Source organism: Rhinatrema bivittatum, chromosome 4 (assembly GCF_901001135.1).
Source record: "Rhinatrema bivittatum chromosome 4, aRhiBiv1.1, whole genome shotgun sequence".
In the NCBI taxonomy this organism is placed as follows: Eukaryota; Metazoa; Chordata; class Amphibia; order Gymnophiona; family Rhinatrematidae; genus Rhinatrema; species Rhinatrema bivittatum.
In genome coordinates this window covers 105,966,729-105,979,548 of record NC_042618.1, presented here as the reverse complement: position 1 = coordinate 105,979,548, position 12,820 = coordinate 105,966,729, and the positions used below count along the sequence as shown (strand labels likewise).

Sequence of the window (12,820 nt, the reverse complement as noted above, 5' to 3'; positions counted from 1 at the left end):
CAGCAGGATAATGCTTGCAGTTCCGAAATACTCTTAAGCTGGTCATCTGAAAAACCACCATAACCGTTAAGTCCTTCAAAGTCGCCTTCCTCAGAGGTTCAAAAGGACCTGCACAAAGTGGTAAGCACCAAATTCAGATTCCAAGATAGACACGGCTTCCTCACGGGCGGTCATAGGTTCTTCGCACCACGAAGAAAATGTACAACCTCCGGATGCATGCACAGGGAATAACCTTGTACTTTACCAGGAAGACTCCCAAGGGCTGCTACCTGTACCCTCAAATAATTAAAGACCAAACCCTCCTGCAAGAATGTCAAAATGTGCAGGCATTACAAGCTATAGTAGCACATATCTCGACCCATACACCAGGATTCGAAGACCTTCCAGATCTGCACATAAGATATAGACACGGAAGTCCTCCTGGCTCGCAGTAAGTTAGTAATAACCGCTTCTGGATGACCCCGCCATCTTAATTGCCTCCTCTCAAATGCCAGGCTGCGAGACAGAAGTAAGCCACCTGTTCCAAAAATATGCATCCCTGATGAAGATTCTCTAGCTAGTTAAACTTCAGGGGCCTTATGGCCATGCCGACGAGGATTCAGGAGTCAGGAGGATTCAGGAGAAGCATTCAGGAGATTCACATCTCCTGAATGCTTCTCTATTCACCTTATCCATCAGAGGCCATGGAGGAAAAAGACATACAGCAGCACATTGTGAGGGCATGGCAGGACTAGAGCGTCTATATCCTCCGCACCGTGCTCTCTTATTTGGCCGAAGAAGAAAAGGCACTTTCGTGTTTTCTAGTCGCCATTAGGTCCACATAAAGTGATCCTCACCTCTAGCAAAGTAGAGACATCACTGCCACTGACAACTCCCACTTTCCTGGGTCCAATGACTTGCGACTCAGGAAATCCACCTGTATATTTCCACCACAGGAATGTGAAATGCCATTATCCTCTCCAAATGCTGCTTTGCCCCGAGGACCAATTCTTTTGCCTCCTGCGCTACTGCTCGACTCCTGGTTCCACCCTGGCGCATGATATAAGCCACTGTAGTTGCACTGTCTATCAGAACTCTAACTGAATAACCTCGTAATCTCGGAAGAAAAGCATGTAAAGCCAATCAAACCAATCTCATCTCTAACCGACTGATAGACCAAGAAGTCTCTTTCTTCAAACACCAGCCCTGGGCCACCTGATTCTGACACACAGCTCCCTAGCCTGAGAGACTGGCATCGGTAGTGACCACCACCCAATCCAGAACTTAAGGCACACCCCATTCCAGATTGGCCCAAAAGTAGCCACCAAGACAGACTACTGTTCCTGCCTTCCCCCTCTAGCAGAAGGGGAACCTGAAATTCCCCAAAGGATTCCATCAGGAGAGAAGAGCACTCTGGAGAGGTCGCATGTGTGGGACTAACTCCAAGGTTGAAGCCACAGAACCCAGGACCTGTAAATAGTCCCATCCCTGGGCATTGAAAGCCCCAGCACCCAGCAGGCGATGAATTTGCCCCTGAAGCTTCTGCAATCTGTCCTCCATAGGGTATACTCTCCCCTCCCTTGTGGCGAACCATGTCCCTAAATACTCCAGAGACAGAGAGAACAAGCTGGCTCATTGGAAGATTCACCACCCAGCTAGCAACTAATTGGTCCAGCACCTTTTGCACTGACCAGCGACAGAGATCCTCTGACTTTGCCTTGATGAACCAATTGTACAGATATGGATGCACTAGCACTCCTTCCCTTCTTAACTCTGCTGCCACTATCACCATCCTGGTGAATGTACGCTGTGCCGTTGCTAGGCCAAAGGGAAGGGCTCAAAACAAGATGTCACCCGAGAGATCATAAACCGCAGAAACCCTTTGGTGGTCCTGTTTGATGGCTATGTGCAGATAAGCCTATCAGATCTAGAGACCTAAAAACTGTCTCCTCATACCCACGGCAGCCATATTACCTATATTGTCCAGGGCACTGGAAGCCCAATAATAGGCCTGAGGTGAGCCGTGAGATAATTGGTGGGTGGGGGGGGGTGGGGAACGGGACGGACTATGTAGGAAAAGGACCAGGAAAAGGGGTAACAGGCCTAGGCAAAGAGGGGAGGGGGGGGGTCTCTGCAGTACACACTGTTTAAAATCAGGTAATGGATCCAGAGTGAGACCTAAAGGGAAAGGTACAGACTATAGAGGCAATTTCCCAGACAGCTGCAGCTGTCGGCTGAACTGAGCAAAAGAACCCTGTGACCCATTACCTCCCTCCTTGTCTCCTCTGTTTCTCAACCCTACCATGCACCCCATAAGTATCTCCCCTTTCCTCCCCCCTTTTGTATCTGTCCCCTCTGATTTTCTCTCCCTCTCCTCACCCTGTAACTCCACCTTCTGCTCTGTGCCATTATTCATCTTGGCTGGCTCACTACAGCCCTTTTCTTGGGTCCTGGCCCAGCATGCTATAAGAAAGGGGTGGGGGATGGGTCCAAGGTGGGTCATTGGTACAGAAATCTGTGGCGCCACTGGTTGCTGAGGGCTCTGCTGTGCCCAATTCCTCTCCCTATGCTGTCCAATCACAGAAGTGGGGGGCAGGAATACAAGGCAGCTCTTCTGAGAGGCTCCTACCCTGGGGGAGAGGAGCCACCTGGAAAACTGGACTTTTAGCATCTGATCGGAATTTTTGACTAGATGCTGCACAACATGCCTGAAAAACTGGCTGTCCAGTCCAAAACTGGGAAGCTGGCAACTCTACAGATGATAAAGGAGCAAATCACCATGCAGGAAACGCTGTTACAGCTGTCTGTAAAGCTCTGGAGATTGGCACCCTCTCCATCCTAACAAAGCCCTACCCTTTGATGACATTAGTGAGTGGGGCTAAAGCTTCTCCATCTTGCTCTCCTCAGAAAGTGATCATGCATGATCTTCCATATAAAAGCCAAGATAGCAGGAACAGGATGCATCCCCTTCAAAATTACATGAACTGGTGTCAGCAGAATTGAAAGTAAAATCTGTAGCCATAACATTCCTCTTTTCCCCCCCTCACCTTATAGATACAAATGCTATTTCAACATTACTTCAAGCCCTGCTTACCCAAAGAGGAAGAGCCTAAGCTAGCAAACTGCCTCAGATCTCCACTTGGAAATAGAGGGCCCTAAAATATTGTTAATGCTAAGTAAGTTACTTGAAATGTTCACCTTCCACAACAATGCAATCCCACAATATATTTAAAAAAAAAAAAAAAAAAAAAAAAGGTAGTGGGTTTGTTCAGATCTTAGTGGCATTTCCCTTTAATGGACATCAGAATGCATTGACAATACATGCAGTCTGTCAGTGACAGAGACAATGACTCGAAAACAGTGTCGCCAGTGGGCAGTGCAGGCCTCGCCAGTCCAGGAGGGAGCTACACCAATGCAGATTACCAGCAGATGCTGAAGCAAAGGCATAGGTGTGAGGAGCCTAGGCCCTGCCACCTAAGCATATAGCAAACCCAGAGTGCAGCTGGAGGGGCTCAGCACTGAATCATGATCTACAAGGGGAGGTCAAACACAGGAGGCGGCAAGAGTTGGGGTCTCCATTCAACTATCTAGAGACCATGTCAGCTAGCCATTTCTGATGGGCTTTTTCAGCTAGTATTCAGCAAATTAAGCCGTAGGACTCCCAAATCAGAACTTTAAGTGGGCAATTTTCAAAGTTGCTGTCTAGGAATAAAGTCTGCGGCTATTTGTAAAACATGCAAATTTCCCAAAAGAGAAACACATACTTACTTTAGAGTTTTTCTATACCGGCATTCGTGATTAAAAATCACATCATGCTGGTTTACATATAACATATAACAAGGGGGTGTGAACGCAGAAACAGAACATTAACAAGTGCAAAGAGTTCATAAAGTTATATTACAACAGGGTTTATACAACTGGGGAGAGAATTAGAGCAAGATAACCGAGCAGTTAGGAATAACTATTTACATTATATTGTGAAGTCTCTTATAAGATGTTGCTGTCATTCAATTGGGATCTGGGAAGGCTTATTTAAATAGCCAAGTCTTAAGCCTTTTTCTGAATGTAAGTAGGCATGGTTCTCGTCTCAGATCCAGGGGAATAGAATTCCATAGTGAAGGTCCGGCTGTGGAGAAGGCACGGTCTCTGAAACTTAAATGGTGAGTGGTTTTGGTTTGGGGAACGAGGAGTGATCCTCTGTAGGCTTCTCTGATGGGTCTAGTGGATGTGTGTCGTCTGAATGGGATTTGTAGATCAAGCATAGCATGGTGATGGATAGCTTTATAGATGATGGATTTGTGGATAATTCTAAAGTGTATTGGCAGCCAGTGTAAGTTCTTAAGAGTGGGAGAGATGTGATCTCTTCTCCTGGTGTTAGTCAGAATTCTCGCAGCAGAGTTCTGGAGCATCTGAAGGGGTTTAATGGATGCGGACGGGAGACCAAGTAAGATAGAATTACAATAGTCTATCTTAGAAAAGATAACTGCTTGAAGGACCTTCTGAAGTCTCGCACGTGAAGGAGAGGTTTGATTCTTTTCAGAACCTGTAGTTTATAGAAGCCATCTTTTGTTGTTTGTTTGATGAAGGATTTTAAGTTAAGACGGTTGTTGATAATTATTCCTAAGTCCCTTGTTTGGGTAGTAAGAGGGTTGGTTGGAAGACACGGAGAGGTGTTACTATTTTCTGGTGAGATAAGAAGTTCCGTCTTAGCCGTATTTAATATCAGATTTAGACTAGTGAGAAGGAGATTGATTTCTTGAAGGCAGATTTCCCAAAATTCAAGAGTTTTGGTGATGGTTTCTTTAAGGGGGATCAAGATCTGCACATCGTCGGCGTATAGGAAGTGAGTTAGTTTCAAGTGGATTAGCAGTTGGCAAAGCAGAAGGTGGTATACATTTCCCTTTGAATATTATCTATGGCTAAAAGTACAAGTGCTATAGATGACCACACACACTTTTAGCTCTACTTTTAGTACTATGTATTAATACTACTCAATAATACATAGCACTACAAGACATTTGCAGAGCTGTACAGACACATGAAAGAAGCCCTGCTCAATGGTGCTTGCAATCTCATCAAGATAACAGACAAGACATAACACAGAAATTTTTTTATTACAGAAAGTTGCATCAAGTTTTTTTTTAACTAACAATTTTCCGACATACAATGAATCCAAAACATTTGAATATACAAACTGTATGAAGATATACAATCTTGCCTTGCATCTAGATAAAATGCTAAATATTATACTATAAGTATGCTGTAAAACAATTACGAAACAAGCTGTTAAATAGTCTCATCTAAACCTGTGCTTCAATAAAACCAAGAAATTTCCCCCAGACCTGATGATACTTCAAACCCTTGTTAATTAAATCGTAATGCAACTTTTCAATGTCCGCTATATTTATGTCACTTGTACCCACCAGTGATATAAAGATGGATGTGACTTCTAGAACTGCACTATGGTGAATCTAGCAGTCAAAATTAGTTGGCACATTAACAGTCCAGGTTTTACATTTTAAAAACGGTCTCAAAAAGCTGGATTTTAGGCAAGATTTGAATATAGTAAGGGAGAAGGGGAGAATAATGCACCCAGTGTCTAGGGACTGGAGAAGAGCAGTGGTGGTCCCGCTTCACAAGAGTGGGAGAAGAGGATGGAAACTACAGGCCAGTTAGCATCACCTCGGTGGTGGGAAAATTAATGGAGACTCTGCTGAAGGAAAGGATAGTGATCTATCTACAATCCGGTGGGAGCTGCTAGATCAGAAGCAGCATGGATTCACCAGGGGAAGGTCCTGTCAGATGAATCTAATTGATTTCTTTAATTGGGTGACTAGAGAACTGGATCAGGGAAGAGCGCTCGATGTAATTTACTTGGATTTTAGAAAAGCTTTTGATACGGTCCCACACAGAAGACTCAACAAAATGAGAAGCTTGGGAGTCAGCTCCAAGGTGTTGGCATGGATTACAAACTGGTTGATTGATAGAAGACATCGGGTGATGGTAAATGGAACCTACTCTGAAGAGAGAATGGTGTTAAGTGGAGTGCCACAGGGATCGGTGTTGGGACCGGTTCTGTTCAACATCTTCCGGAGCGACATTGCGGAAGGGATAGAAGGTAAAGTTTGTCTATTTGTGGATGATACTAAGATCTGCAACAGAGTGGACACACCAGAAGGAGTACTGAGAATGAGACGGGATTTAAGGAAGCTGGAAGAGTGGTTGAAGATATGGCAGCTGGGATTCAATGCCAACAAGTGCAGAGTCATGGGGTGTAGTAATCTGAAAGAACTATATGCGTTGGGGGATGAAGGGCTGATGCGCACGGAGCAGGAGAGAGACCTGAGAGTGATAGTGTCCAACAACCTGAAGTCGACGAAGCAGTGTGCACGGCAATAGCCAAAGCCAAAAGAATGCTAGGCTGCATAGAGAGAGGAATATCTAGAAAAAAAAGGGAAGTGATAATCCCCTTGTACAGGTCCTTGGTGAGGCTTCACCTGGAATACTGTGTTCAGTTCTGGAGACCGTATCTCAAAGGAGATAGAGACAGGATGGAGGCGGTCCAGAGAAGGGCGACCAAAATGGTGGGTGGTCTCCATCGAATGACTTATGAGGAGAGTTTGAAGAAACTGAATATGTATACCCAGGAGAAAAGGAGGAGCAGGGGTGATATGATACAGACCTTCAGATACTTGAAAGGGGGGATATGAGATCATGAGAGGTCTTGAACAAGTAGATGTGAATTGGTTATTTAAACTTTCGAATAATAGAAGGACTAGGGGGCATTCCATGAAGTTAGCAAGTAGCACATTTAAGACTAATCGAAGAAAATTCTTTCACTCAATGCACAATAAAGCTCTGGAATTTGTTGCCAGAGGATGTGGTTAATGCAGCTGGGTTCAAAAAAGATTTGGATAAGTTCTTGGAGGAGAAGTCCATTAACGGCTATTAATCAAATGTACTTAGGGAATAGCCATTGCTATTAATTGCATCAGTAGCATGGGATCTTCTTAGTGTTTGGGTAATTGCCAGGTTCTTGTGGCCTGGTTTGGCCTCTGTTGGAAACAGTATGCTGGGCTTGATGGACCCTTGGTCTGACCCAGCATGGCAATTTCTTATGTTCTTAAACAATTTAGTAGAACTAGGGGTCACGATTTGAAACTCCAGGGAGGAAGACTTAGAACCAATGTCGGGAAATATTTCTTCACTGAGAGGGTGGTGGATGCTTAGAATGCCCTTCCGGAGGAAGTAGTGAAGACAAACTGTGAAGGGTTTCAAAGGGGCATGGGATAAACACTGTGGATCCCTAAAGACTAGAGGATGGGAATAAATTTTAAAAAGCTTATTCGGCACGGAACAGCAGTTACTACCCTTTTCAGAAACGTGAGGGTAAGCTGCACAGAGCGGCAGTTACTACCTTGGAACGCTTGCTGGGCAGACTAGATGGACCACTTTGATCTTTTTCTGCCATCATTAATATGTTACTATGTTACTCAGTAAGGCTATTGCAGGCATATGATGCAGTGATGTGGAAAGCAAGAAATCCAGATTTGGTGATTGAGAAGGGCACAGAAAAGCATCTTACCAGATGAACAAAGTTTGGGAGGAGGTGGTGTAGAGGGAGATAAAAGAAGAGGTAGCAGAACTGCAGAATGAATGTACTTGTCAATACAGGTTTGAATTTCATGATGAAATAAGAGGGAAAGCCAGTGTAAAGACTGGAGAAGAAGAATTAAATAGAAAAACATTAAAGGAAGTTAAGTTGTACAGCTCTATTTTGAAAAGACTGACATGGAGAGAGATGGCTCAGCAGCAAACCCATAAAAGCAAGCTGCAGTAGTCTTAAGTGGGAGGTGATAAGAGTGCAGGTAAGGGTTTTGGTAGCATATTCAGAAAGGCCCAGGTAAATTTAATTTTATTTATTACAAATCTTTATATTTCACCTTTCAACACACCCAAGGCCAAAAACAGAATTTAAAAATACAAAGTGAAAAACAATAAAGTAACAAAATTAAAAAAAAAATGTAGAAATATTAAAAACCAATATCAGTGACCAAAGTAGTGCTTCATGGATAGCAGATCCTTGGACTAACTTGAATTCAATTGCTGAAACCAATTACCTTAACAATTTAAGATTTTTTCTGAAAAACTGTCAGCTTCCTGAATTTCAAAAAAGCTATTCTCCAGCCAACAAGGCAAAGGTAACATTCCAAATATATGCTGCGGTGCGCACAAAAGCTCCATTTTGTTATTTATACAAGAGAATAGCTTTGAAAACTGCCCTCTAAAAGGAAAAAGTGGCATAAATTCTCCAATGTTATTTATTTAGGTGTTTTATATACCATTCCAAAAGAAGATCACAACAGTTTACAGTATCAGTATTCATATTCATGGTCTATGATCATATGCTGTGTGTCAACATTCACCTAATTCAACACAATAGCAAGTACATACTAATCTTTCACATTTTATATCAGAGTACTTGTAGGCTGATTGATCACAGGGAAAAACAGCGATACCTTTTAAAAGGCCAAAAATATATACTAAATTAATTTTTTGAGACCTGTTCACAAGAATTGATTAATATTCTGATAATTGTTTCTAATCAGTGTCCTCTGAAACCTCCAGACCCTATTATGGGAATTCCCATTCTATAATATACAACACAAAAGCTTCCTTCTTTAACTCTACAAACACATCTAAACAGGCCTGGGAGGTCGTGAAAGCTCATAAGCAACATCATGTTTAATGCAGTATCATAGGCTACAAAGACTTCGGCATCATAATCTATTTTGAAAATTCAACACACACACACCCTCTTCATACTGACATATTAAACATAAAACTGTCATTTACCTCCTCTTCAGCACTTCTCTTTTTTCTATTCGGTTAAACAGTTCCTGCTCCCTCTCCTTTTCTGTCATTTGTTCCAATCGAGCCCTGTCTTCCGCATCTCCCATCAGATCCTCACCATATCCATCATGGAACTCCTCATCTTCAGATGAAGAGTCAGAATCAGAGCTGGAGGATGAACTGTTACTGTCAGAATCTGACACTTCACCTGGAATGACAAAGAAAAAGGTTCTACCACAAACATTGAATTAATCCAGCACAACCTTCAGGAAATGAAGCATCACTTTGAGCAGTAGGTAAAATAAACTCACCCCTTCAATACACACACACACACAAAAAAAGCTTCAGGGTGGTTGTAAAAATATTTTGCTCTCCAAAACTTTGTACTGCACCTGACAATAATGTAAAAACATATCAAAATCACTGTGCAGCATTGTGATGCACCAGGTGATGCTTTACACTGTCGTGCAATAATATGGCCTAAGTGCTGGACTGCAGTACTCTTACCCTTTCTCCAAGATGAAGTTTAATCCTTACCTACTAAACACCATGATCAATTTTTCATCCTCTGTTTAGTTATGACCAAGCACTCAACCTGCTCAAAGACTGTAGCAGCTTCTTAACCATTAGTATCTAGATGCAGAAACCTGCTCAATGTCTCTTAATATCTGATTAGCTTCTCTCCAAAAAGGTGTGTCTTCTCATTAGTTATATATCACTCTAATAATGAACAATTGTTCTACCACATGTTCTACCAAAGAGTTATATAGAACCTTTTTGGGCTTAGGAAACAAATTGCAAAAAATTTAGAAGTAAAACAATGGTGTTTGTCACCATTATCAGCACCTCAATCAGTTGTGAGTTGTGTCCCTGGAGTACCAGCAAAGCTGTTGAAGAGTAATATGAAAAACAAACAAACCCCAAAACTGTGAAATCTTAATGCTGAATGATAAAACAAATTAGGGATGTTCTTGTAGCATGCTTTCTGCCCACTTTTCACCTTCCTCTGGTGCTGAGCTCTCTGCTGAACTTTCTTTATCCGAGCTGCCTGAAGAGGCTGCTTTGCTTGTTTGTTTTTTCATGGCTCCTTTCTTCTCTCCTCCCTTTCCAGTTTTCACTTTCTTCTTGTTTTTGGAGCCTCCAACTGTCCACTAGAATAGAAACAAAATGAGCATAGTGACTGAAAGCTTATATAAAAGACCAATAAAATCCTTTTAAGAAAAATAAGACAACATATCTATATTTTACATTTTCCCTTGGCTATCTCTATTGTTTTAATACTGATTTCCTCTGTCTGTCATGCTTAACCTCATAAAGGAGAGAAAGCAGGTCAGGGAAATACGTTGAAGTAGTCCTGCAGCCATTTCCCACCATCAGTTCCAGTTTAATGTACTGATTTCTTCTCCTTCTAATCCTGGTGGGTAATACTGCTCCTGAATCAGATATGGGCAACCCTTTTTAGTAGAGGGGTATACCAGAAATATTAAAACCATCTGATGTTCTAGACATATTGGAATTTACATTCTTATTTTAAAAAATTACAAAGGCTAGACTACAATGGAAAATCCATTAAGATATGTCTATGAATTGCTAAAAGATTAATTTTTGCAAAATGACTCAATGCTTATTCACCAGATTTCCAAACTAGATGTCAATGTTAAATCATATGAACATAGAATCACAGATACAGAGGGAAAGGACAGAGAAGTGGATAGAATTTTATCAGCTACTTTCCACAGACTAGTGTAGAGGTCCACCTGCTGGAGGCAAACTGGAGTTTTATAGGTAATCATACTTTTAAAAAAAAAAACCCCAAACAGTAACAGAACTGCATAGGCAACATCTGATGTATTCAAAGCTTATCTATCACATTCACTGATTGGTAAAGTGGAGTGCTGCTGATCTGCTCCTCATGAGAAACCCTGGCATGTGCCACGCTGGTACAGCATAAAACAGCTGAAGCATATGGGCAAGACCATAACTGGGGGAAAAAAAACAACTCTGCATATTTTTTAAACTGTGAAAATAGAAGTAAGAGACCAAAAAGAAAGGAATATTTATTTTATTTAAAAGTGTTTTTATACTGCTTTTACAAAGTTTAGTCAAAACAGTTTACATAAATATAAATCATAAAATAAAATAAGTAATAGCTAACAATTTGCATAAATTTCATAATATTTATTTAGAATTTTTATATACCGACATTCTTGATACAATATCATATCAAATCGGTTTCCAATATTTATTTATTTAAAGCTTTTTTATACCGGCATTCATGATAAAATCACATCATGCTGGTTTACAGGAAACAGGGGAGTGATAACATTGAACGAAAAACTGGTGTTGATAGGTAGAGAAGAAAGTTACAATAAAACAAGGGAAATTAGAACTTGGAGGAGAAGAAGAGTAGCAGGAATAATTTAGGCAATAACAATGAAAAGAATAAATTAAATTAAATTAATTACATAGTGTTAAAATTACATAGTGTTGATGGGAAATTTACAAGTAGTTGTAGTATGTCTGGAGAATATAACAAAAACAGTCGCGGTTGAGGCGTTACATTAAACAAGGTGTCTGAACTATAGAACTTAAATATTAAATAGAGATAAATGAATCAATGAACATCGTTAATATATATTAGAGATGTGAATCGGAACTGATATCGGATCCGATTCTGGTTCCGATTCACATCTATAGAGATGTGAATCGGAACTGAAATCGGATCCGATTCTGGTTCCGATTCACATCTCTAATATATATATATAAATATTAATAAATAATTTAATAAATAATAAATAATAAAATAAAATTTGTAATTTACCAAAAAAGTAAACATACCAAAACAATAATCAGGTGTCAACTTGTAGCCACTGCAAATGTCAGGGGAAGAGGAGTTTAGGGATGGTATTTTTCAAAATATACATAAGGATTAATAGGAGGGGAATTTCCAGGTTGTGTAAATGAAATTAAATATTTAGTAGATGTAATTTTGAAAGCATTCTGAAACAAATGTGTTTTAAGGATTTCTTGAATTATATTCGGTGTGATAGTAATTGTAGTGAATCGGGTAGTGCATTCCAAAGGGTGGGGCCTGCGACTGAAAAGGCCATTTGCCTTGTAATGTCAAGTCTACCTAGTCGAGGTTTTTTGTTAAGGATCTCAGGTGTCTGGTAGGTTTATAAATACAGAGTAAAGAGCAGAGCCAGGTAGAAGAGGAATTGTAAATAAGAGAGTGGATAATGGTAAGGATGTTATATTGTATTCTGAATTTTATTGGTAACGTGTAAGCCTGTAGAACTGGAGAGATATGATTTCTGATAGAAGTACCTGATAAAATGCGTGCTGCAGCATTCTGGACTAGTTGTAATGAGTGGATAGACAAATAAGACAAATGAGTATAAAAAATTGATTAAACAGATAAATTAAGATTTTAAAAAACTAATGGAGTGGGGGGCATTTTGTGCTGCTGGCACTTATCTTTAAAAAGGAGATCGTTTAAAAGCTGCGCTATGTATTGAAGGAAAGCCGATAGTCACTCAGAAGCGCTTGGTTCGGAATAATGCATCTTTTAAGGATACTAGATAAGAACATAAGATATGCCATGCTGGGTCAGACCAAGGGTTCATCAAGCCCAGTATCCTGTCTCCAAAAGTGGCCAATCCAAGTCACAAGTACCCAAAAATTAAATAGATCCCATGCTAGTAATGCCGGCAACAAGCAGTGGCTATTCCCTATTAATAGCAGTTTATGGACTTCTCCAGGAAATTTTAAGTAATTAACAGATAAGAACATAAGAAATTTCCAAAGTGAGTCCATCAAGCCCAGCATCCTGTTTCCAACAGTGGCCAATCCAGGCTACGTGTACCCAGCAAGTACCCAAACACTAAGAAGATCCCATGCTACTGATGCCAGTAATAGCAAAGGCCATTCCCTAAATCAACTTGATTAATAGCAGTTAATGGACTTCTCCTCCAAGAACTTATCCAAA

General features: G+C 40.8%; 1 protein-coding gene across 1 annotated transcript in view; it reads right to left on the bottom strand.

Moving 5' to 3' along the window:
- Nucleotides 1-12,820, bottom strand: part of RTF1 (RTF1 homolog, Paf1/RNA polymerase II complex component) — a 209,203-nt gene that overhangs the window by 175,656 nt on the left and 20,727 nt on the right. The window contains exons 3-4 of the mRNA XM_029598616.1: nucleotides 9,833-9,983; nucleotides 8,836-9,040 (exon numbers count right to left, since the gene is read on the bottom strand). Coding sequence (XP_029454476.1) covers nucleotides 8,836-9,040; nucleotides 9,833-9,983 — 356 coding nt within the window. The remainder of the gene's footprint in view (nucleotides 1-8,835; nucleotides 9,041-9,832; nucleotides 9,984-12,820) is intronic.